Source organism: Camelus dromedarius, chromosome 23 (assembly GCF_036321535.1).
Source record: "Camelus dromedarius isolate mCamDro1 chromosome 23, mCamDro1.pat, whole genome shotgun sequence".
Lineage (NCBI taxonomy): Eukaryota > Metazoa > Chordata > Mammalia > Artiodactyla > Camelidae > Camelus > Camelus dromedarius.
In genome coordinates, this window is record NC_087458.1 from 16,762,434 (window position 1) to 16,790,242 (window position 27,809).

Genomic DNA, 27,809 nt, shown 5'->3' on the forward strand with positions numbered 1-27,809 from the left:
CCCAGATCTTGTTTCCCTGTCACTTCTCCAGATGGTGCCACCTATGCCCCCGCCCCCCATGATAGTGGTTCTGTCTCCACTAGGAGACTGGGGAATGTGGTTTGTGTTCCTTGACTCAGCAGAAACTTGGTGGCTGCCTACTGTGTGTCAAGCATTCTTCAGACAGCTACAGATGGACCCACCAGTGGTCGTCTCCTGCTCACATTCCAGTATTAAGTATCTGCATGTTCCAGGAACTCCTGCTTCTATACATCTAGCACAACTTTCTCTTCTCATATTATCACAATTTACTCCATCCCTTATTAGGTGACACATTTCTTGGCTGAGGGAGAGTGCCATCTACTTTTGGGGTGTTCTTATCACATCCTAGAAAGGGGTTTTCATACACATCTGGTCAAATACTTAATTCCTCACACAAAAGGAATGAGTTTTTTGAAGTGTTGTTCAAAAATGGGCCGAGTACCACTTGGAATCAAAAGCTAATAGTTACTAAATAGATGGAAAAATTCTTTTTTTTCCCAATCCATCATATTCTGTGAAGGGAAGTTTCAACGTGGTGCTGGTAAGGCTTCAATCCAGGTTATTCGGCTTTCAAATAAAGGGAGATAGGCCTTGGGTTCATAAGTTCTGGCAAGCAATACTATCCAGCTAGAATGGAATACCTCTTGTTTTCATTGTATTTATTACCTCCAATTAAGGACAAGTAATACTAGTTTCCCATTTCTGGCAAATTTCCATTATGGAAAATAAATGTGTTCAAGTATAACAGTGAACGGATTTAAAGAAAAATTATAAATGCAATTTCGGGCGGTACTCAGGTATGGTAAAACTCACGAAGGTAATAAATGCTAACTACAATTTAGTAACCTTTGCCCAAAAATACAGCGTTAACAGAAGCCAAGATTTTCAATTCTGTACCTGTTTGGGCAAAACCTAATGTGAACCTTGTTTTAGAACAACAGCACACCCTGTCCACTCAAGCTGCGCTTGTTACTGGGGGGAACGGCTCCAGCTCCAAATTAAAAACAGTATCAGTGATCAGAGAAGAAAAGTCCAGTTTTTAAAATCTTCCAAAGTCCAACGGCAGCTCTAACTCCTGGCTCCTTAAAGGATTAGTAACACTTCAGTATCAGTTGATGTTTGGCCCATGGAGGAGAAACTAAGTGAGGTTACTTTGAAAATTCACGACCAAGGACCTTATGAGGACAAAGGGAAGCGATCCAGGGAGCATTCAGGAATAGTTTTAATTAAGTGAGTCAAGTGATCTGGGTTTCAAAATGCAGAGGAAATGTGCCTCTCCTCTTTTCTTTTTTAAGAAGGAACTAGCACTAACCAGACATGTTATCTGCCGCCTTCTAGGCTCCGCACTGGGAAAGATGCCCAGGAAATAGAGATAAACCTATTATTCTCCCAACTAATGCTTGCAGCTGGCACCCACAGGCTCCCCAATGAGAAAAAGAGAGGGTGGGACCAAGGCAGATATTTTGGTTCATATTTTAAGTCTGTATTTTTCTCCCAGAGACTGTCAGTATCAGACTGCTCTGAAAGACTGAGGATTTCTTGAAGGTACTAACTCTTACAGACCACAGAATCCTGCTGTTTTACTTAGCCACCAATGACTCCCACATCCTAAGAAAAGGCCCTTATGATAATAAAACTGTGACATACTATCCCCAGCTTGGGTCACTACGAAACCTTTAAAAAACTGAGATTTCATAAAATCAGGACTCCTACTAGCTGTCTGTCACGGGCTACCTTTTCCAAAGAAATGCTCATTTTCCTCCTCTAGTGTTGACCCCATACAGACCAGGTGAGAGGTGGCAGAGGGCGATCTGAAACCCACCTATTCAGTCAGCCACAATGCCTGACGTGGTCATTATTGGATTGGTCCTTTGGTTTAAATGCTTCGGGGATCAAATATTTCCTTCCTCTGTAAGGTGGCTCTTTAATGCCCATAACTTGTTACAGGGATTTATGGTTACTAAACTAGCAAAGTATGGGGGAGCATGGAACAGTCCTACAGCAATGGGGTGCAGGATCCATCCTTCGGATAAGGAGCAGGGGGTTCCAGCACGACCAGTGGGTGAGGATCAGGCCTTGTGGAGGTGCTGATGACTCAGCACTGGGATGAGGGAATGCTGTAAGGCCAAGAGATGCTGGAATTATACCACCAAATACAAAACATGGCAGGAGAAGTCCTTTGCCTAGAGCTGGCCTTTCTTCTTTTCTTCCATTTGCAAATTTCTCCCAAGCTACCTACTCTGTGCCCAGCACTGACTAGGAACTCGGGGATGGAGGGGTTCAGGCAGACAAGATCCCTGTTCTTAAGAAAATTTTGCCTTCATACGTCGAAACGTCTTAAATGATCTAAGCTCCTCTCATCTGTACTTAATTCCTTTCCCTCCTCCGGCCAATCTAACAAACTGAGCTCATCCCATTCATGATAATTCACTGATGGGGTCCTCAGAAAGCTCACAGCCCAGAAAGAGGAAAACCCATGTAATCAAATAAAATCACTCTAGTGTGCTAAGGTGTAAGTGGAAATACTTAATTGCCAGTGGGAACACAAAATATTTCATAAAAGGGTTACTGTTTAACTTGAGTTTTTAGGACAAGTTAGACGGGACACAGACAAAGGAACAGCTGAAATATACGACTGCCATGCCAATGCGTAATGACGCTTTACCAGCAAGATTAACTCGAGGACTTGTCCTGTCTTGCTCTGTCCCTGTTAGATTTAAGTAAGACATAGCTTGCATTTATCAGCTACTTCACAGTGTACAATCTAATTTCATATATAAACCTCGTCTTCCTCGCAACAGCTCTGTGGAGCTGGTCCCTTTATCTCAATAAAGAGCAGGATCCTGAGACTCAGAGGTCCTGTGATGTTCCTATGTAAGAAATTGGGGAGCTTGCTAAGTTAGCAGGGCTGGAACTTGAATCTCTATCTTCCAACCCTAAGCCACCCTGGCTCTGTGACTTTCCACAGAGAAACCCCACATTTGCTGATGACTGTATATAAATTACTGCAAGTTCTGTAACCATGTAATTCAAACAAAGGTAAATTTTACGCAATTGCTTCAAGTGTAGACTCGAGAAAAGCTTCCAGAGAATGTCTCACCTTTGCCCGAAGTACACTGCATGGCAAAAATGGGTCCCACTACTCGTGATTCTTGCCTGCGTCCACTACCCTCCCCATGGAACGTCTAGCATATGGAGCTTGCATGAAATCCCCTTGCACGTGTTATTAACTCTGGCTTTGGATCAGAGTTTCTGGCGTAGCTCACTGCCCTGATGCCTGAGCTCCACCACAGACAGCTGAATCCAACACTTGGGAGGTGAAGGGCAGGCACCTATTTTCCAGTGGTTCTTAATGTTGATTGAGTAACAAAAATACTTGGGGATTTTTTTTTTCTCCTTTGAAATCAGAGTATAGATGTGCGTGAACATTTACAGGATTTATCTATCCTACTGTCGTGGAGTTCCATCACCAAATTAGAACATGCATACCTGTGCCATTACACTAGCTAGATATTCAGATAAAACCTAGTCAATCTGAATTTGGCTGAGGTACAATTTTGTTAGTGTTCCAATGATATGATACCGAATTTTAAATATATCAGCCTGTTCAGAAGAGAAACAATTTTCAACTCCCTGGGGGCCCTGACAGGCAGGGGTGGCTTCATAGATGGGTAAACTGGGCCGACGCACGGGGCCACGTGCTTAGGAGGACCTATGCCTGGTTGAATGTTCCATGGTCTCTCTCTTGAAATTCATAATGAGTTTTGAACAAGGGACCCCACATTCCCATCCTGCAACACTTCTGCCTGTGGCCATGGGCTTCTATGTCCAGGCTCCGTTGGCATGGGTTTTCCTACTGGCTGAGTGGAAAATGTGGTTGAAAAGGCTGCTTGTAAAATTAGTGATGAACAGATCTCCGGTGAGAACTGGCAGCTTGGGGAAGGTGAGGGTGAGGCGTGCTATGGACGATGAGAGCTGGCCCAGAGGCCCAGGATTAGCCGCCAACACCGTGGGGCGGGTAGGGAGGAGACCACCAGGAGGCCTTCACTCAGGAGCCTGAATCCTTTCTGAACTTCTGCGTTCCCTCTCTCTCTCGGTGTGGTGTCTTCCCTCTGCAGGTAAGTCACCGCTTATTTTCAGCTCCCAAAATACGGAGTTCAGAAGTGGACAGTTATGAGGAAAAAAAAAGGTGGTAGCTAAAGGGTTCTCCAGACAGAAGGGCTCAGAGGAAACACTGAAGCTGTGATTAAAAAAAAAGAGAGAGAGGGAAAGCCTGTCCTTGCCTACTGTCCAAGCGACAGAGCCCAGAAAGTCCTTAGATTGCAAAGGTACACCCTCAAATCTATTTATAGGCTACAGAGTAATAAAATGGAATCAACTCAGACACAAGAGCTATCTCCTTCACACACATTTATCTTCTCCATGGGTTCTGAGGCCATATTTGAAATGTTTTAAGACAAAATGAAAATTTCACGACTATCTATTCCAGTAATTCTGGAAACCCAGCATTCTCAGAGTTCTCTTATAAAAACCTCGAGTCCTCGGACTGCCACCCACGGATGAGAATGAATGTCTTTTTAAAGTTGGACGGAAATGACTCCTCAGCCCGGAATAGAGTCATGCTGACCTTTCTCTTTATGGGAAATATATACTTTTTTTTCCCTAATATTAGCTAAAGACACAGGAGTCCTTTCAGAAATTCATTCTAAAATTGTGTTTTGTGACTCATTCTTTTCTGCCTCTTCTGCCCTGAAGGTGGTTTTGGTTGTAGCTAGTCCCTCCTCAGCCCCTCAAAAAATCTAAAAATATGAAGAGATGTTTGTTGCTTCTGTTCCCTTCTCCCCACCCTCGATGATTAGGAAAGTACTCTCTCAGAGTTACCATATCAGTGTGAGTCAAGGATGATTTTTCAGTATTTACATTTAAAATTTTACTTACTCTTAAAGAATGGAGTCCTTGTTACATATTAAATGCTTTAATAGATTATGCTGTGCAATCCTGACAACGGAAGGAGACACATTAGTCTCATTTTTCATTTGATGAGCCCGCGGTTTTTAGTGGTAACAGCTTTCTTGGACACAGGACTCTAGTGCTGCTGACACTGGTCACGAGCTCACACTAGGGATGGAGCCCGGCTGTTGGGGATCTTACTCCTGGCCTTGCCATTTCCTGGCTGGATGACATTGAGTAAGTCCCTTAACTTTTGTTTCTCATATTCCACCATCTATAACATAGTAAGACCTAACACGTAAGGTTGTTGGCAAGACTAAGTGAGTCAACATATGAAGGGCGTTTAAAAGAGTGCCCAGACATACGGACCAGTGGAACAGAACAGAGAGTCCAGAAATGAACCCACAAGCTTTTGGTCAACTAATCTTCAACAAAGGAGGCAAGAATATGCAATGGAATAAAGACAGTCTCTTCAGCAAACGGTGTTGGGAAAACTGGACAGCAACATGTAAATCAGTGAAGCGAGAACTCTCCCTTACACCATACACAAAAATAAACTAAAAAAAAAAATGGATCAAAGAATTAAATGTAAACCTCCTAGAAGAGAATATAGGCAAAACATTATCTGGCGTACATCTCAAAAATGTTCTCACAGAACAGTCTACCCAAGCAATAGAAATAAAAGCAAGAATAAACAAATGGGACCTAATGAAACTTACAAGCTTCTGCACAGCAAAGGAAACCAGAAGTAAAACAAAAAGACAACCTACGGAATGGGAGAAAATTTTTGCAAATGAAACCAACAAAGGCTTGATCTCCAGAATATATAAGCAGCTCACACAATTTAATAAGAAAAAAACAAATAACCCAATCCAAAAATGGGCAGAAGACCTAAACAAGCAATTCTCCAAGGAAGAAATACAAATGATCAATATGCACATGAAAAAATGCTCAATATCACTAATTATCAGAGAAATGCAAATCAAAACTACAATGAGGTATCACCTCACACCAGTCAGAATGGCCATCATTCAAAAATCCACAAATGACAAATGCTGGAGAGGCTGTGGAGAAAGGGGAACCATCCTACACTGCTGGTGGGAATGCAGTTTGGTGAAGCCACTGTGGAAAACAGTATGGAGATTCCTCAAAAGACTAGGAATAGACTTATCGTATGACCCAAGAATCCCGCTCCTGGGCATATATCCAGAAGGAACCCTACTTCAGGATGACACCTGCACCCCAATGTTCATAGCAGCACTATTTACAATAGCCAAGACATGGAAACAGCCTAAATGTCCATCAACGGATGACTGGATAAAGAAGATGTGGTATATTTATACAATGGAATACTATTCAGCCATAAAAATGACAACATAACTCCTTTTGCAGCAACATGGATGTCCCTGGAGAATGTCATTCTAAGTGAAGTAAGCCAGAAAGAGAAAGAAAAATACCATATGAGATCGCTCATATGTGGAATCTAAAAAAAAAAAAAAATGAATGAACATAAATACAAAGCAGAAAAAAAAATGAATGAACATGAATACAAAATACAATTCATAGACATAGAATACAAACTTGTAGTTGCCAAGGGGGTGGGGGGTGGGAAGGGACAGACTGGGAGTTCAAAATTTGTAGATACTGACCAGCATATGCAGATTAGATAAACAAGATTATACTGTTTAGCACAGGGAAATATATACAAGATCTTGTGGTAGCTCACAGCAGAAAAAAAATGTGACTATGAATATACATATGTTCATGTATAACTGAAAAATTGTGCTCTACACTGGAATTTGACACAACATTGTAAAATGACTATAACTCACTAAAAAAAAGTTTATATATATAAAAGAGCACCCAGCAGAGAGTAAATACCACATCATAAATATCATTATTATTGGGTCTCCAAGATTCTCACAATGCTGTGGCCTGTCCTGCTGTATGTCAGCGAAGCCCCGGGTTTCTGAGCAATACCGTCATGCCCTACGGTGAGAACCAAAACCGCCAGGGCACTTCCGGCTTATCAGAGGAGAGTCGCATAATGAACCACGTCATGAATGACAGAGGCAGACTGAGAACCTTTGCAGACAAAGACAGTAAAGAGTGAGAACCAAATACAGCATGTAATCCTTGCATGGATCCTAGACCAGAAACGTTCTGCTTGTTTGTTTTGCTACAAAATACATTTGTGAATGAAACTGGCAAGATTTAAACGTCTGTACATAGATAGCAGTACTGTAATTTCCTGATTTCTAGTCACTGTTCTGTGGTGATGGAAGAGAATACCTGTGTTTTAGGAAATAACACACTTAAGTTTTGAGAGATAAAAGGGAATCATATTTGTAATTTACTGTCAGAAATATGTGTAATAAGTAAATTAATACACAAACATACACAAGGGGAGAGAAGAGAGGACGATTGAGTAACATAGTAAAACATTAACATTTAGGGAATGTGGGTAAAAGGTTTAGAGACGTTCTTGGTCTTATTTTTTTTTTCTATTTTTTTATAAGGCTGAAATTATTTCAAAACAGTACAAGTGTTAATCAGTAGAAAGGATAGCACAGTGTAGTGAGTGTGGAACTTGGACTTGGCAGAACTAAGTTTCACTCTAGCCACGATTTCCTCGTGTTCTTAGGCCAATCATGTAAACTCAGACTATTGCTAATCTAAGAACTGAGGCTAGTAAAATCCATTCATTGGGATGAATGTGTATGTAGGTTTATGGGTGGATGGACAAAGTCGCAGCACCTTGTATAAATCATACATTCTCCTAAAGCAGCTCAGGATGGGCTCTGCTACAAGTCAGTTACAGTGAGGCTGCAGGGCTCGCCTGAACCATCGGCAAGCAGAGGAGAAAACTCAGATGAATCTGACACTTCATGTTAGAAATTCACCTTTGCTGGCCCCCTATAGAAGAAAAGTTTTTGATAGGGAACATACTCTGTCCTTAATATTTTTTTAAATGCCTTAAAATAAGAAAAGAAAATGTAAATATGATCAATTCTTGAGATGAGTGATTTTCAATCTGGCTGGATAGCAGATTGAACTTTAAAAAACAAATGGATACTTGGACCCCATTCCTGGAGAGTCTGATTCATTAGGTCTTGGGAAAGTCCTAGACACGTGTACTTTCAAATAGCGCCACAGATACTTGTGATGTTCTTAGAAACAGATGGGTAAGGCCTCACACAATGAAATGGGGAATGTGGGCTAAAAAGGAGACAGCGAAGTTCAACAGGGTCATCTTGGGTATTCACGAGAAAGAAATCAAAGCAGCCTCACTGAGTGAGTTCTCTAACAATAAACAGCGACTCAGGAAAGGGACTGCATAGTGTGCCCTGATGGTCCCCTAAAGACTTGGGCCCAAGAAGCAATGCTGTCCAGGAGGCCATCACTGGAGACTGACCCCATAAAAGGATACTGAAAATTAAACTCAAGGAATTAACAAAGAAAGAGAAAGAAAGAGAAAGAGAGAAAAGAGAGAAAAGGTAGGTAGGCAGGAAGAAAAGAAAGAAAAGAAAGAAAGACAGGCAGACATATTTACTGCTTGGGAAGTTCTTGATGCTTTACTTCACACACATTTCAGTTAGACAAGCTCCAAAAGGAAATTAATCATATAAGAAAAGAACAACTAAAGCTATTTAGAAGATAGGACTTCACTTTTACAAAGACATATTGGAAAAGTTTAAAAGTCTCTTAAATCAGATCAAAGCAGACAGCACACATAATCAGAATTTATAACCAGAAAATGAGGGGAACAGTTGGGATGGACTTTTCCACTAACTCCAGAAAGCATTTGAGAGGGCAAATGTTGAGATAATTTAAGATTTAAGAGAAAAAAGACTTCCTTATACTCAAAGATTTAAAGGGTAGAAATGGCTAGAGTCTTATGTTGATAAAATCTTTTGAAGGGCAAGTTGGAGATGTTAAAGGAATTTTTTTAATCTTTTTTTTTTTCCTGGGTTGGGGGAGGTAATTCGGTTTATTTATTTTTAATGGCAGTGCTGGGGATTGAACTCAGGACCTTGTGCATGTTAAACAAGTGCTCTACCACTGAGCTAACCCTACCGCCACCCACCCCACCCCTCAGAATGTTTTTAATCTTTGATAACAATATTATAAAAGCCAAGTGCCATATTTTTCTATGAACATTACTTGTTGTTACTACCAAAAAAGTTAGTCTGGGCCAAATATATTAAAGTGAAATTTCTAGCTTCCTGTTATGAATTTACAGGGCTGTTGCACAGTCCCTGGGAAAGGTGAACTGAAACAGTGGCCCTGAGCCAAGGTGGCCAGTGCTCCCAGTGGGTAGGCAGCTGCCTGGGAGACAGCTGCAGAGGAGAAAGAGATGAGTCTCCAGCCAACGCTATGAAGACGGGGAGGCTGCCATTCCAACCTGTGCTCCAGCCACCACCGTCATTGCCTAAAGCAGTCTCTGTACCTTACACACCTTCCCTGAACACTAACTGGCCCCAGCTCAAAACCTCCGCTGGCTCCTTGTTTCCTACTGCATTTCATCAAACTCCTTGTTTCTCACTGCATTTCATCAAACTTTCTTGACTTGGCTTTCCTAAAGCCCAACATGACAGACCCCCCAAAACCAACGTGCTTTGGGCCCCAGGCACTCTTCCCTTCCTGAAGTCCAGGGGCAGAGGAAGGACTTCACCACTTGAAATGTCCTTTCTTTTACACTTTCAGGGCAAGGGATTTTACACTTCAGGGCAAAGGACGCCCCTTTTACTTCTTTTCTATACACCAGAGGTTTTCATATACAGCAGTCCATAAATACTTGATAATTAAATGTCTGTATTATGCATTCTTTATTTCTTTTCTTTTTCACATCCTTATCACTCACTCTTTTTCCAAAATGGCTATAGATTACAAAGAAGCTTCTTGCACAATCTCCATCACTGGCTTCTGCCAATCATGCCATTATAACAACACTGACACCCCTGAACAGAACAGAAAGGACTGGGTCCCTAGGCCAGCAAAGGCCGTGGCTGGTATACAATGAACAATTTAGAGTAGTAAAGACTGGAGAGGATTTCAGCGAGGAAAGAAGTAAGTGGCTATATTCCTGTTTCAAAAAAGAGAGTAAATAGGCTTCCAGAAAGAAAGAATTACAGAGATATGCTTCAGACAAATGCTTTTTCTACCATAAATTAACTTTATTTCCAAACAAGAATAACAGTGGCCCATAAATACTCCAAAAGTTCTTTAAGTTTCTGTAATAGTATAAAAGAATGACTTATTTAAAGTCTTAGCAATTAAATGATTTCCTTTAGAGTAGCTTGGTTCTTAATTTCTAGCCTTATTTTGAATTGTATAACTCTGCCTCAGTCCCATCAAAAATCTAGGTAATTTACTTGAGTTAATGTTTCATATTCCCTTCAGCTGCTTAGAACATAAAGGTAATGTCAAAGGCTAAAACAGAACCCGACCAACTGCAATATAGGTGAGTCTACTATTGGCATATTCCTCTGGTGCTATTTTCAGGACTGATGTTGACAGAGTCAAGAAGTGTTTTAAAAGAGAGAGAGAGACTCTCTTTCTATGGATTCTGTCTCTGGGAACTTTACAGCAGAGAAAGATGACAGTTTTAAGATAACAACAGTAATGACGGCAATAACAACAACATTGAAATTAACGTGGCAGGGGCTGCCAGTGCCCACCTGATACTCGTTCTCCCTTTCTCCTTCATAAAGAGGATTTTGATTTTGTTGGAGCATAAAGCACACAGCCTCCGTCACGGGTGGGGGAGGGGAGTAAGGTGACTAATTTCTGACTAATGTCATCTAAGCACAAGTTGCTGGGTTGGGCTTAACAGGAAAATGCCTTACAAGCTGGTACACTCAGTTGGTAATATCTTGTTGCCCTTTGCCCTTCAGTCCTTTCTGCCTGGAAGGAGCACATGATGCTAGAGACAGAGCAGCCACTTTGGAACTAAGAGGCAATCACAAGGGAAAGGCCAAGACAACTGCAGAGATCTTGGGCCTGAATTCTTCAACTGCTAAACTGAAGCCTGTCACAGCCTACCTCCTTACTTCATGTTTCACAATAAGATAACCTCTCATTGGGCTATTTTTGGCACCTCTATTCCTAGCAGTCAAATTCTTAACGAATATAAATAACGGGAATAACCACAACAGTAGTGGTGGCAACAGCCCTGTTCTAGACGCTTTGCATTCTCCATCTCCTTTAATACTCACTGATCTGTGATTATCGTCTTGGCACGACAGCTCAGGAAACTGAAGTCTGGGCCCCACGGCCAGCTAAGAAGCAGAGTTAGGATCTGGGCACTGGCAATCTAGTTCGCACTGTTTGTGTTGTGCTTTGTACCACCTGCTAAGGGAAGCAAAACAGCAGCAGCTCAGCTGCGGTTCTGGGGGCAGGTGTGCTGCTCTCCATTGCTGGTCTCCTTTATGCTAAATACACACATCTCTAGTCTGGGCGTCTCCAATAAAGGTTCCTAAGACATACAGCTTTACTGCTTAAAAAGAGTGAAGTCGGATCAAACCCATTTTCCAGAAAGAGAGTCTTCCCCACGTGAGGATTCAGAACCACCTGCCCTCCTGTCAACTTCCTTACACTTCACTAGCCTGAGCATTTTAGCCAGTCCTCACCCTCACCCTGAAAGAGTCTGGGATGAGATCGTCACTGACTTACTTAATCCTCTTCCTTTTAGATGAAATCATACCAATGGAGCAATTTGGTGCCACCTTCAGTGGTTTTCTCTAGTGCAAGCATCGTGCCCACCGCCTGGGACCTATGACCCCCGCAACTCAAGTGGAAATGATCTACCTTCAGCAGGATAAGTTTGGGACAACTTGGGTGGGGGGAACCACTCCCAAACTGCCTATGGTATTTCCTAAGGGGATTTTTCAGAGGCCCTTTCCAAGCACTTTTTGATCATGACTGCTCTTTGAATCAATCCTAACAATAGTAAATTTGAGGGAAATTTTAGGATACTGGCTATTATGGTTAGGTCAACTCAAAATTAATTGACTAGTTTGGAAAGTCAGAATCACAGAAATGAAGAACTGCAAGAGACTTGAAAGAACTGTGTGTGGTCCCTCAATTATATTGCTTTCTCTTTTTAAAGCACTTTCCATTTCCTAAAGATGAATAATAGCAGAAAACACTGATGCTAACATTTCTAGTTCACAGAGATCTATTTTGAACATGTAAAACTAGAGATGCATATGACAAAGTTCAATTAGAATCCAGTTTTAGAACTATTGTACTTTTGATCTTCCTCCAATCCATTCTTTATCCTGCCACTCGAGGATTCTTACATCGCTCCTTATTTAAAAAACAAAACACAACCCATCACAATCTGGATCTAGTCGACTGCTCCAAATTCTACCATAACTACTTCTACAAGTTCTACCGTAACCACCCGTTTCCTTAGATTTTAAACTCTAGCCACTCTCATTTCAAATAACTACCTGAATACTCCGTCTTCTGTCATATTTCTGGGTCTCTAGCCATGCAATTCCTTCTGCCCAAATGCTCTCCCTGGGCCCTCTTCCTCCCATACCACTTTTACACTTTTTGACCTTAGAATCTCTAAGCCATCAACCAACCAGTAAACAGAAAATAAACAAAGAGAAACTCTTGTGCAACTTAAAAAAACCAAAAAAGGCCAGACTCATCATCTCCATCAGGGGTCACCAAACTTTTTCCTATTAAGGGACAGAGTAGTAAATATTTTAAGTTTTGTGTGCCATACAATCTCTGTCCCAACTACTCAATCCTGGTGATGTAGTTAGAGAGCAGTCATAGACATTATGTAAATAAACAAGGTGTGGCTGTGTTCTAATAAAACTTTATTTAAAAAACCAGGCAGTGGGCCAGATTTGGCTAGTGGGCCATGGTTTGTTGACCCTCATCTAAATCATTCTATGTCTCACACATATATCTTTAGCTGGCAACACATAACATTTTCCATGAGTATACTCACAAATAGCAAAATCACACCGATCATAAACAAAAGACATTTTGTCACAAGCTATATCTGTCATGTGGGATGCCTGCATATTTCTTATCAAAAATCTTAAAATTAAAGATAATTTTAAGACCCATGAAAGCTAATTCTTTAGAGAAAGGATTACTGATTATACTTGAGTAAATGATATAATGTACATTTATATCAGGTAACAGTTCTTGCTACTTAACAAATGCTAAAGATTATATTAATTGAACCCAAATAGAATACAAATTCACCCTGTTACTGGTGAATTGTGTACAGTTCTTTATTTTGTTTTGTTTTGTCTTTTCATGTGGCTTCTTCTCTTATTCCCTCCCTCCATTCCTCCTTTCTTTCCTTCCTTTTCTTCTTTCAAGAAAATGGCCTGACTCAAAGAAGGAGCCACAAAAACCACTCCCATTTTGGTCACTGCACAAAGCCATGTCAATTGTAGCTTAGAGAGAGCAAGTCTGGTACTAGTGAAACTGATGTCTTACTATGTTCCTTAATTGATGCTCAAGGATTTGCAGGTTCTCATCACAGCAGTGATCTAGGGAAAATGTCTGATTTGTCTCCAGGGGACCTTGTTTCCAACAAAGATTAAATAAGCTGCATTTGTGTAAGTTCTTTTCACGGATATTACTTAAACATTATTACCCCCAAAACACTCCTTGTTTTCGAAGGAAGGGGAAAAGTGTTTCAAAACTATTCCCCCATTTAGTTCTATATTGATAAATGACTTAGTATGTAATATGCAGCTAATGTCATTTTATCCCATTTCTCTTCTTCAGCAAACATGGGGTGGCAGCTAGTCTCTAAGGAATAGCCTTTTAAAGTCACATCATTCAGTATTCGTGGCTTTGGGTATTCCCCGCTATACTGAATATGGGCTGGCCTGGGATTCACTTTAACCAAGACAATGCAGTGAAAGGGATATTATGCCAGTACTTAACCTAAGCCTTAAGAAGTCCTGGCAGCTTCTGCTTTTGGGAGTCCTAAGTAGCCACATTATGATCTCTCTGCTGTAATGGTGACCATTTGAGGAAGAAGCAGTTTGGGACCGACATGGAGAAAAGTGATGCTCAGCTGTCTGAGTTAAGCCCTCTTGTATTTCTCCTTGACCAAAACGTCAGACATGTGAACATGTGATCTTGAACATTCTAGCCCAGTTGAAGCCCTAGGTGACTGCAGCCCAAGCGAGCATCAACTGGAACAAATAAACCATCCAAATGAACCCAGTAAACCACAGAATTGTGACAGAGAAAGTAACTTTTTTTTTTAAAGTCATTAACTTTTGGGGTAGTTTATGACACAGCAATAGATAATCAAAATACTTTGAAATGATTAAAAAGAATATATTAATTTCTTTTCTGGGAGTCATTGCAGTGAATATTCTAAGGATACAGAGTTCTACCTAGAGTTAGTAAAGAAAGAAATAAAACATATATATACATATATTTTTTTTTTTTCTGAAAAAAGTTTACTAATCTGGTCTTGACTTGGCCAAGAGGAACACAAAGTGAAAAATTAGATCTGCAGGTAGGGTAATTTGGGGATTACTGATAAAAAGTGATCAATCAACACACTTGTTTTCTACAGAGAAGCGAACAGGTGCTATGGAAAAATCATCAGTGCTGGCGTCAGATGTAGCTCTGGGTTTGAATCTCAGCATTTTTCTTTACTTGCTGTGAGATCTTGAGCAAATCATTTACTATCTCCTCCAAACCCTGGTTTCCTTGGCTCACCAATGAGAATACTGGCAGTTCCTATGTTTTAGGACTGTTGTAAGGATTCAATCAGATAAATGTGTGTAAAATGCCCAGCACAGCATTGGTACGTAATAGGTGCTCAGCAAATCTTATGTTGTTGCCCTTCAGAGGTGTCATGATGAGAACTTGGCTGAGTGGAAGGCATACGTCTTGGGGCCTTCCTCCCATCACGGTTCCTCTCGTAGCCACAAGACAATGAGCGGTTCCCCAGAACCTTCCAAGGAGGTCAATGGGATGTGAACTGAATGTTGCCTCTGACCAGCAGGTATTATGATATCCATCTTGGGCTACTGTTATGGGCTGAACTGGGTTCCCCCCACATTCCCACGTACCCCAATTACCTCTGAAGGTGACTGTGTGTGGAGAAGGATCTTTAAACTGGTGATTAAATTAAACTAAGATTGTTAGGGTGGCTCCTAATCCAACATGACTGGTGTCCTGATAAGAGGAGGAGACTGGGACACAACTACACACAGAGGGAAGACCATGTGAAGACACAGGGAGAAGATGACCATCTACAAACCAGGGAGTGAGGGCCTCGAAGACACCCAGCCTGCTGATGCCTTGACCTCAGACTTCTGGCCTCCAGAACTGTGAGGAAATAGACTTCTGTTGTTTAAGCCACCCAGTCTGTGGCACTTCGTTATGGCAGACAGAGTAAACTAACCTAGCTACTCTGAAAAAGACTAAGGTAACTGAGGCAAGCTAATAAATCAAAGATTACAAAGGGAGAGGAAAGGAAACATTGCACTGATCACTTAGCAGAAGAAGGAGAGAGGGGGAAGAAAGGATAGGATGGAGGCAGGCCTCACCTTTTGGGCAGCGCGGGTTGTGATGGTCACCTGGGGTCTGCCTAAGTCCAAACCTGGGCCTGGCAGGTAAAAGGTTCACCTACGGACACAGAACATCAAAAAGAAAATAGCACTTCTACACCAACTGCAGAAAGAGAGAAAACTCTGTCACTTGGGACCCTCTTTCTTTTGAAAAGTTTCAGAGCATCTTACAGTACAAGTGAAAAGGGGAAATGCTTTGCTATTTTGAGCCTGTTTCACTATTGTAAATGACATCTGTGATGTCAACATTCAATGAGAGCTATTCAGAACTTGGCACTTTTAATTTATGCGAGAATGCCAATTCCACTGAGCAAAGAAGATATCAGAGTTACATTTAACATAAAGTGCAAATATTGCATTGGAGTGGGTTTGGGATAAAAATGTCAATTATATGTAAAATTAAATACCACCTTCTTGAATCATTTGCCTTGGCATCATGGAAAATTTTCCAGCCGTCTCCAACAAGAGTGTCAGATCTGGTAACAGTAATTCATAAATGGCCCGATTCCACAGTGAGTCATAGTGACTAAAATACTCTGAATAAATGCTTCACTTATTTATATTGTTGGGTCGGAACCACGATTTACTGAATTATCTGTGTTGGTAACATTTTTTAAAGAGTTACAATGACCGCTTTGCATCCTCTCAATGCTCCCTATGTTGCTGACACATACAAGAAACCGAGCAGACAGGATTCATGAGATGCTGACTGGGTACCCCAAGTCTTAAAAGTTAACAAAGAGAAGGTTAATTAAATAGGCAGCCATAGTGATTACATTAAACACAGAATTTAATCCCATGAACAAATGATCTGGGCATCAAGGCAAGAGCTCACTGAACCTTTGACCCTGGGAATTCTAATATAATCTCTTTTAGTGAACAAGGACATTATGTTGAAACTTTACATTATAGAAGATAATGAGAATGAAACTTTTTAATAAAACCAAGCCCTAAAAATCTAAGATTCTAATGTAGTCTCTTTTACTTGCTTCTAAAACTGAAGTCCTTCAGATCATATAGGAACTTAATATCTGGTTTAAAATTTAGTGCTAAATATGAACCAAAGGTTTAAGGACTCTGAAGCTGACATTGAATATGTGCTCCTTCAAATCAGTCCTGACGGCGGTTAGATTTATAAAATATTGGGAGAAGGGCTGCTAATCCATGTTGTTATATAATTTCAGCTAATGTTTTGCTTATTTGTCAGCTTAATTAGCAGTGGGGGGAATTTTTTGAGCCCTTCGATGACAAGGTAACAAGACTACTTTGCTTCTAATTTGAAAATTAATACTCAAAATAATAAATCTAAAATATCAATCTCTACTTGCGCAGGTTATTTCCCATTGTTTTTGTCTAGATTTATTGATTTAAATGTAAAGTAACATTTTTAAGTTGGGGAAACGTGAATCTAATCTCTGAAAATGTTTGGGAAAAAACACCCCACAGTCCAGCATGACAGCTGTTGCATGGCTGAAATAGCATGTACTTGAATGAGAAAAACTAACATGTATTCATCTCAGTGGAATGAAATTAGTCATAAAATCTCTGGCTATAAAATGCTTATCATTTCCAAAAAAACTAGTGAAAATCCCTATATATAGCACTTTGAATAGAAAAAAAAATTCTTTCCTTCATTTATTACCCTTAGCTTATCAATCCATTATTTATAACTTTCTTTTAAAAACGATATCTTTTGTGTGGATAACAGTGGAAAGGCATGGGCTAAAAATAAAAATTTCTTAAGCTTAGGTTTAATTTGTAATTTCAGGTCAACAGTATTTTCAATGCTGCTATCAACGCCCAGTGATGCTTTGAGGTACAGCCATTAAGTAATGAAGCTAACTTCCATAATCCACTACGTGGTTCTCATTATTGTGCCATTAAGTTACCAGGGTTTTAGTATTGGGACATTATAGGAACTTATCACTCAGATGTGATATGTAGAGAAGTTTGACTTATAAAGAAAATCTTGGTTCCATTTAATTTTTAATCAGTAGATCATGCTTCCTTAGTCCAGCAACCAACTCACAGAATTCGTGATGGTGCTTCTGAGATTAAGCCACAACACAGATGGAAGGTTATTGGAATAAAGGTAGTTCTGCTGAAAGTGGTCTGCTTACAGAGGGCCTGGCTTACTACCAGGAGAACGCCACATGAAGCCATTCTGCGGAAACTTTCACTTTTCCTGCTAAAAGCATTTTCATGATTTGCACTGTTTTTCCTACAGTTGCCAGCAACCAGCCAGCACTTTCTTTGATAAATGAGATATTGGATGAGGAATGCTCTTTCCAGAAACGTTCCAAATTTTTCACAATCTTTTGCTATCAGAGAGGCCAGTTTGGTACTTGTCATGCCACTGAAGAGAGAAAACTGTCCACCTAAAAAGGCTTTCAGGCAGATTTTATAAACCTGCATTGAAGTGTTCCTTATGAAAGAAACTACTCCATTTGTGAGGTTCTGAGCCCTAAATCCCCAACTTAAAGACTGTTTATCTTCTGGCACTTACTTTCTTATGTAAATGTGTCTCCCATACCCGTATCCTACTACACACACTATCACTCCAGCCGAAGTGTCTGTTGATGTTTCTTTGAACTTGTACACGTCTTCCTTCCACGTCTTTATTCAAAATCTCCCTCTTTGTAGAATACTTACCTCTTCTTAAGTTCTTTTAATGTCTAGCCAAGTCTCATCTCCATATAAGACTTTTCCTAAATGTCGTGGCCCTTCCACTACTTCTCTCCCTGATCTTCATTTGTATTCATATGGAAATACACATTATGGGAATATATTTTAAGAATTAAGAACAAGACAGAACTGGCATAAAATACAGCTTCATGCACACGAGACTATCTGTTAAATATTTGGATACCTCAAATATAGGGATCTCAATATACATTTGTTGGTAATAATGACAGAAGGAATTTCAGAATGTGAATACTCAAGCTTGCATTTGCCAAGGAGGCTTAAATAGAGTATAATGTTAATCTAAGCTTCTACCTTAGAAAACTAGAAAAAAAGAGAAAACTAAATTCAAATCAAGCTGAATAAAAGAAATAATAAAAACTAGAGCAGGAATCAATAAAATTTAAAACAGGAAATCAACAGATAAAATCAACAAAACCAAAAGCTGGCCCCTAGAAAAGATGAATAAAATTAATAAGCCTCTAACCAGGCTAAATAAGAAAAAAAAAAAGAGAAAATAAAAGTTTTTAATATCAGAAATGAAAGAGGGGGCATCACTACAGATACCTTGGAAATTAAAAAGATAATAAAGGAATATTGTGAAATACTCTGTGCCCACAAATCTGATAACCTAGATGAAATGGACCAATTATTTGAAAGATATGAAAGAAATAGACAAATAGATAAATGGAAAAAAAAATGTGCCCAGAAATAGGCCTATGCAAATACAGTCAACAGTTTTTTGACAAAGGAACAAAGTCAATACAATGAAGCAAAGTAGTCTTTTTAACAAATGGTGTTGAACTACTGGATGTCCACATGCAAAAAAATGAATCAGGCACAGACCTGATTCTTCACAAAAATTAACTCAAAATGGATCATAGACCTAAATACAAAAACAAACAAACAAAAAATCCCCATAAATCTCCTGGAAGATAACATAAGAGAAAACCCAGATCACCATGGGAATGGAGATGCTTTTTAGAAACAACACCAAAGGCACAATCCATGAAAGGAATAATTGATAAGCTGGACTTCACTGATATCAAAACATTCTGCTCTGAGATGAAACTGTCAAAAGAATGAGAAGACAAGCCACATACTGGGATAAAATATTTGTAAAAAGACACATCTGACAAAGGTCTGTTATCCAAAATATACAAAGAACTTTTAAAACTCAACAATAAGAAAACAAATAACCCAATTAAAAAATGGGCTGAAGAACTTAATAGATACTTCACCAAAGAGGATATACAGATGGCAAATAAGCATATGAAGGGATATTCCAAGTTATATGTCATCAGGGAAATGCAAATTAAAACAAAAATGAGACACCACCAAACTCAATTATGAGGATCAAAATACAGAAATACTGACAACACTAAACACTGCCAAGGTTACAGAGCAACAGGAATGCTCATTATTGCTGGTGGGAATGAAAAATGGTCCAGCCACTTGAGACAGTTTGGCAGTGTCTTACAAAACTAAACAGACTCTTACCACATGATCCAGGAATCACACTCTTTGATAGTTACCCAAAACAGTTGAAAACATGTCAACACAAAAGCCTGCACACAGATGTTTGTAGCAGTTTTATTCATAATTGCCAGAACTTGGAAGAGAACAAGCTGTCCTTCAGAGGTGAAGGGATAAATAAACTGGTACATCCGGATGATGGAATATTACTCAATACTAAAAAGAAATGATCTATCAAGCCAGGAAAAGATACGAGGAACCTTAAATGCTTATTACTAAGTAAAAGAAGCCAATCTGAAAAGGCTACATACTGTATGACTCCAAAATATATGACATTCTGGAAAAGGCAGAACTATGGAGATAGTACAAAGACCAGTGGTTGCCAGGGGCTGGGGAGAAGGAAGGATGCATAGACATATCACAGAGGATTTTTAAGGCAGTGAAACTACTTTGTATGACCCTGTAGCAGTGGCTGTGTGCCGTTATACCTTTGTCCAACTGCACACAACGTACACCACTGAAGGTGTAGACTTTTGTGAACTGCAATGTAAACTACAGATTTGGGGTGATAATAATGTGTCAGTGTAGGTTCATCAGTTTTAACAAATGTACCACTCTGGTCAGGGATATTGATAAAGGGGAGGCAGTGCATGTGTTAGGGGAGAGGGTATTCGGGAAATCTCTGTACCTTCCCCCTAATTGTGCTGTGAACCTAAAACTGCTCTTAAAAAAAAGTCTAATAAACAACAGCGCCATCAACAAAAACAACAAAAAAGCATAATGTTCATAATTCTAGATTAACTCATTATTTAGTGGCATTTGATCTATTAAGTCATATATAATATCTTTTTGCCAATTGCCATGTTATGTATAATTGTTTCATCTTCTTAGAATGTTAGCTCCAAGAGGTCAGGATCTGTACCTTATGTAGCCATTCCCTAGTGATAGAGCTAAAGAGGTGTGTGTGTGTGTGTGTGTATAAAATATATATATGTATAACATATATATATATTAGCAAAGAATTGACTTTTAAAGTCCTTAAATAAAATGTGACGCAAAGAAATAATACAATGAGAAAATTTTCTGGACCTTAAATGTAGTTATGTATGTATTCAAGAAATGTTTCTTAAATAAATACATGAGTGAATAAAAGATGTTTTCAATTTTATTGACTCTAAACATTTAAATTTGTTTCTCATACTGATTCTGAAGATAAGCATCCTTCTTTCTAAATGCAACTGATTGGAAAACATAAAATAGAGAATGAAATAAAAATAGTTTAAGGGAAATTTATGTCACAAATTAAATGCAGGAGAAAGGGCACATTACATTACCCTTTGCTTGACCATCAAAAGATAGGTCCGATGCCTAAGCTGACTACTCTTCTAGGCATGTTCAGTTAGTTAGTTGCAAAAGTGCTCATCTATTCTTGTAAGTCAGTTCTTATTAGATCTTCTCTTTCTTAAGCAAAACCAGCACAATCTACGAATCTCTAGGTGAAGAGGGGCATTTGGAAAACAGGTGTCCCTGGGTCAGAAAGACCAGGGGACTTTGTAACTGACCTACTATTTAGTGGTTTTGTTATCATCCTAAAACAGTGATGGAAAGAAAAACACAGGTGTTTTTGTTATTAGGGTTTCCGGGTGCCAAAGGCTTATTGGAATAGAGGGGAATGAGTAGAGAAAATAAAAGAGGAGAAAAATGAAGATAACAGTGGTGAAAGCAGGAGAGTGTGGCGCTATTATTTATAAAATAATAATTTCAAAACGATTGTACCACTGACAGTTTATTATAGGAAAGAAGATTTAGTTTGTGTCTAGACACCTAACAAGATCAGCCAGCCGTTTATACCTGAATGCTGCAAGGCATATCCCATCACAAAACAGTGAACTGAATTGAGTCCTATTGTTCTAGTTCAGTTATTGTGTTAACTGAATCAGACAATACATAGAAATTTGCTTCATCATTTACTACCATCTTGACAGGGAGAAAAGGGGATCTTATAAATAATGGGTTCACAACATAGATGAAAATTTACATTTAATCTCATCCTTAGTGCATCCCCTTAGAAGCAAATCAACCTCTTAAGGTTAATAAAAGCTTACAGTAAATTACGCATTGAGATTAAGTGATTGATACCTGTTCTCTGGCTATTAATATACCAAACAGCAGCAAAACCTACAGTAGCTATCATTTATTGCGCATTAGCTGTACACCACACCCCCGGCTACATCCTTGTGGCAGATACTTAGATTGGGTCTCTCAACTTCCATTTCATCCTCCTCCTGTTTGGTAGCCGGAGAGCTAAAAACTACGTTTCCCAAGCTCCCCTACAGCTAAGACTCTTGTTAAAATTAAGCTCTATCAATTAGATGCATTCACATGAAATTTGGAAGACAGAAGAATTACAAAGGCCATCTTCCTATTGCTATAGAATGCTGGCAAGCAAGTCAGAGGAGTGTTTGCAGCGGCTGGACTCAGCCTTCCAGTGTCTCGTCATTAGGTTTATGGCTGCGAGACTGCAGTGATGTCTCAAAGTGATCAAATTCAACTTTAAACATCTGATTTACCTTTAAACGCAAGTTCAAATCAAGTAAAAAGTTATTAAAAGATCAGCTAATTTCTCTTCCTACTCATCACTTCTATATGCTTACAGACTTTGGACTGACTTAGAAATGCTGGTCTTGCAATATTTTCAGCTTAGTCAGAATAAAATTGGAAGTCTGTTCTCCTAGGAAGTCAATTCTCAGAAGTTTTCAAGCTTCAGGTTTTCATAAAATGAACTTTGCTATCTTAGAGCAGCAAGTCATCGAAAAAATACAGAACATGCTTCTGTTTATAATTAAGAAAAAAAAAACACCTGCAATCCTGATCATTGTCATAATAACCAACTGCCTGATTATCAAGAATATAAAGATAGTATACATATTAGAAAAACCCAGCATTACTGGTTAGGATACTAACATGCTGTACACTGAGCTATGCGATCTTCAGGCAAGACATTTTCCTTCTTTGGGCCACACTCTCCTCATTGGTAAAAAAAACACGGGGCTTAGATTGGAATCTGATTTTCTCAAAACGTAGAATCATGAAACGTCAGCGCACAAAGGAGGTTTGGAGCGGGACTCTCAGTCTTTTGCCACTCACGGCACATACAGAAAATGCTAATTCTTGTACAGCACAATGAAGCCACAGCAGGAAGCCTTTCAGGAATAAAGGTACTGCTCTTGGGTCTCCGAGGATCAATTTCTCAGCTCACTTGTGGGGAAGTCTGAGTTTAGAGGACCACAGGTTCAGCTCATCAGTTTCCACACAGAGAAACTAAAGCAAATTTACAACAACCCATACATTTAAATAAAGTACATGGTATCAATGTATTATCAGTTGTTACACTTGTGTATTTTTGGTAACTTTTTCCCAACTTGCCCCTCTTCAGATCATTTCCTACACAGCAGCCAGGGAGATCTTAAAAAACACAGACCTGATCATGCCGGTGCCCATTTTCCCCACCAGTTGCCTCTCATTGTTCTTAGCATAAAGATCTTTTTTTTTTTTTTTTTTTTTTTTTATCATATTGAAATAGCCCAGGAGGCGCATGGCTCAATCTCTATTTCTTCGGAGTCACCTCATGCTGTTCTCCCCACTGCACTTTATGGGCCCCTATTTCCTTTCCTAAAACACCCCAAGCACTTTCCTGCATCAGAGCTTTAGAGTCTGGGGTCTCTCTTACCTTCTTCCCCAGCTGACACACTCGGTTTTTTTCAGATTTCAGTTCTAATGTCATTTCCTCAAGAAAACCTTCCCTAGTGCCCCTTCTACACCAGGCTCACCTGTTACACCTCGTTCTTTCTTTTACTACACGGAACTGATGACATTTTCAACTGGTTCATTTCTTTGGGGGTTATCTGATTAATGGCTGCCTTCCCCATTACGCTCAGTTCTGAGAAGGGACAGTGTCTCTTTTGTCATCTTCTCAGTGTCACGGTCATTTACAAAGAATCATTATCAAGATCTGACACTCTTATTGGAGAAGGCTGGAAAGTTTTCCATGGTACCAGGACAAATGATTCAAGAATATGTTTCGATTAAATATTTGTTTAATGAGTGAATTTATGGTTTGGTTTCTGCTATATATAGGAGTCTTCTTGGCAGCTCTGATCTTTGAACTGACATAGTTCTGTACCTCAAATTGCTTACGATGTGAAATATGGATATGGTGATGCTTTATTTTATTCTAATTAATGAACAATATGGTCATTGACTTAAAACCTTTCAATGCAAATATTCTTAATTTTTGGATCATGGAACACTTTCAAAATTTGATTTAAAAAAAACTTTGGATGCTTTTTTTTTTTTTTTAAGAAAATGATATATTCACAACATTTTGCAAACCATCTCAGGCACTTAGTCCATGAATAAATTTCAAGTTCCTAAATACAGCATAAAACGATTATTTGACTTAGCTATGTTTCCAAGCTCACCTACCATTCTCTAATATCACTTTAAACTCATTAATATATCAAACTCCGGGTGGTTTGCCACCATTTCCCTTCCTGGAATGCCATTTTTACTTTTTGGTTTTCACCTATCCTCCAATACTTGGAACAGAGGTTATATCTTCCAGGAGCCTCACCTGACTCCCATGTTGGGAAATGGGTACCCCATGATCCCCATAGGTGAAGATCAGCCTCCTAGCATTTGATTCCTGATGTCAAACTTGTAGTCTTTCCTAGAGAACATTAAATTCTTTGAGTTTAGGGACCATGTCTTAATCCACCTCCCCCTACCTCTGCCCCAGTGTTTGGAATAGTGAATAACACAAATAGATCTTTAATAAATGTACGTCAACCCGAACTATTGAAGAACCAAAATTGACCATGGTAGAAGAGCTAAGAGAATCCACAGATAATATCCCTTAACTGAGATGACAAACTGGAATACCAATAAATAAATTGAGTATCAACAATATATAATCATCAACAAAGGCCATTAACACAGATGACACATAACAAAGTTATTTTATCCTAAAAAAAAAAATCTAGCATATATATCAATGTCAGTGTGGGTGTCTATTACAGAAAATCATCATACAACCAATAGAACAATGAATTCAATGAATTCTTTACTAAAAGAGTTTGAAGGCAATACTCAAACTGTATCATTACAACACCCTATGGAAAGGTTCAATACCATGCTGCCTGCTACTGCTGTACAATGTTTTACAATTCTCATTGCCCCATGAATAGTAAGCAGATTTTAGCTCTCAGACGGTGATTGTACAGTAACCCAAAAGTTAATGTGTAACAAGCAAAAAGGAGAACTTTGCACAGAAAATTATGTACGCTGATACTCCAAGCCAAGAAATTATTTTTGCTGTTTTAAACCTGCAGGTGTTATTCATTTACCCAGCAGATTAACATATTTGTAATTCTACAGTTAATACCAAAGGGGACCAGTAGTTATTATTGGAGAGATTACCATTCATTACACAAAAGACTAAAAGCATAATACAGAATGTGATGGGGAAGGATCCAAAGAGATGGTCAATTCACACACTTCTCTTTCACTAACTCTGGAACTCCTCTCTTATGCCAAGATTCATTTGCCGTCATAGGTCAGTGATGGCAGGACAGTGGGGAGAGGGGTGAGAGCAGGGAGGAGGCAAGGGACAGAAGCCTTATCAGAAGCTTCCATGGGGAACAATCTTTTAACACCCTGCACGCCTGCTGAGAACTGATACACTGATTTTCTCTCTCAGCCTCATTCAACACCCCCGCTCCCACTCAAACCCCTGCAGGAATGAGAGATCACTGATGGAGTAGACTATGTTCTGTACATAAAATGACAGGGGCAGTTAAAAAAAAAAAGGCTGAAAACCAAACAAGAGTGTGCTGCCGACAAAAATGAAGCCATCATATATGTTGAATTTAAAAACAAAAAAAACCAATTATGTAGGAAAAAAGAATTTTTACAACCCTTAGAAACAAAAATGTTGTCCAGCACAGTTGTGGGCACACTGTGCATACTACAAGTGATGCGGACTAAAATGTGGTGAAAAAGGAGAGTATGGTCAAGAAGTTGCAGTGACTAGGTTCTTGCCTCATGGCAGAAAGAATTCAGAGCCGAGATACGAAGGTCAAGAAAGTAAAGTGGGGATGTATTACGGGATAGACAGTACACTCTCAACAGGAGAGCAGGCAGGCTCAGGGGAGCAGCTGCCCCGAGTTTCTTTGCAAGTTGGTTACATAGAGTGTAACAATGAATGGGCGGAATATTCATTGGAGAGGGAGAAAAGAGAAGTACGAAGTGGAGAGAGACAGTATTTAATATTATTGGGAGAAAAAAACCCTCAATGCTGAACATTTGTCTCAAATAATAAACAAATCTGTGGTTTTTCAAAGAATCAGCCATAATTTTCCAAGGCAGACTTCCTAGCCTGCATCTACACTCTGAGACAGAAATTTGGAAGCTGCAATGATGTGGGGGGAACCTACATAGGCATTCTGTATAAACTAAGCAAAAATGAATGTTCTTACCCATAATTACATATGAATTCACCAAGAGTACAGCCAAAGACAATGTAAGCAGCCTGCTGGATGAGAGTTTGAGGAATAAATAATTTTATATTTTTCACCTAAAACTGAGGGGGGGTCACGTTCATGAATAAAAATATAAATTAAATAGGATGATGCATAAGTGAATATCCTATCAGTCTAATTATTGAGGGAGGCCAAATATTCTCCCCCCAAGCCTTTCTGCTCCCACCTACCATTTTATCGTGAATTCTGGAGAAGTAATACTTGTTACATTTAAGACTATAATATAAAGGTGGTGAGGTTAGAAGGCGTTAATTCTGGACCCAGGATGCCTAGGTTCAATCTCCATTCTGCTACCTTCTAGCTGTGTGACTTTGGGAAAGATGCTTAACCCTTCTGTGCTTCAGTTACTCATCTGCAAGCAGGGTAATGATATTTACTTCACTGAGAGATATGTGAATTAATGCATGTAACACACTTAGAACAATGCTTGGCACACAGTAAGTACACCCTAAAGCTAGTTAATATTGCCACCACAAAAATACAAAATTAATAAGCATGACGTGAAGGAGTTAATAAATTTCATAGCATAGCCAACTTTTGAACTTAGCCACAAACATGACTATCATGTTCCTAACTATATGACATAAACATTTGTCCAACATAAATTAAAAAAAAATAACTACAATAGCTTGCATTTCATCTATTCCTGCATCAGGAGAAGAATGTGTGACTCTGCTGTGATGTTGTCTAGTTGTCTAGTTGTCTAGTTGCTACCTTTGTGGGTAAAGGAATGTTCAGGTTAAAGGAGAACAGGAAATAACTACTATTACCATTTCCTTCACAGAAAATTGCTTACACAAAATTAGTATTTATGTGGTAGTGGAGGAATTTGACATTTGAAGACTAAAGCCCTTTCAGGTTCCTTCAGAAGCTTTACATAACCTGCAAAATCTTAATGCATTTGTTCTTGAAAACACTGGGCCTAGTATTTTCCTTCCACTTCTTTCGGTTCTGTTTTCTCCCTTAGTAACACAGAAACGTCCATGGCTGTCTAATGGGCAAAGGACAGTAGTGGGGTTAGCAGCTTTTACCCTGACACCAAAGTGGAAGTTGCAGTAATATTTCATGAATGAAGAAGAGGATGAATTTGATTAGGTCAACAATGTTTTAGGCTCCTTTCTAGGTCCTCTCTAAGGACCTTCAATTAGTCACCTGGCAGTTATTTATTAACTCAGATCATGCCTAGTCACTGGCTAAAAAATGAAGCAGCGTGCAGACCAGAGACAAGAGTTCAGGGTCAAACTGCAGAGAGCAAAGGACAAGGAGTGGAAGGTTATACCTTCCTCCTCATTCTTTCAGAGTCAGGGAAATGAGGCGACCAGGCAGCCCTTGGAGGTACTCATGTGGATGTGACACCACACGGGCCAGTGGAGACACAAGTATCTCTGGCCCAAAAGGGCACTTCATCTCCCTTACCTGAGATCAGGATCAAAGCCATGTACCCCCATGAGTGCTGGCTTGGTGCAATTTTTTTCTTTTACAGGATGCCTGTACACACAGC

General features: G+C 39.4%; 1 protein-coding gene across 3 annotated transcripts in view; it reads right to left on the minus strand.

Moving 5' to 3' along the window:
* Positions 1-27,809, minus strand: part of NME7 (NME/NM23 family member 7) — a 171,904-nt gene that overhangs the window by 1,668 nt on the left and 142,427 nt on the right. For 2 of the 3 annotated variants that reach the window (XM_010984471.3, XM_010984474.3), the window contains exon 12: positions 15,531-15,609. The exons of the other annotated variant lie outside the window; for it this stretch is intronic. In XM_010984471.3, the coding sequence (XP_010982773.1) occupies positions 15,531-15,609 (79 nt within the window). The remainder of the gene's footprint in view (positions 1-15,530; positions 15,610-27,809) is intronic. 3 annotated transcript variants of the gene reach the window in all.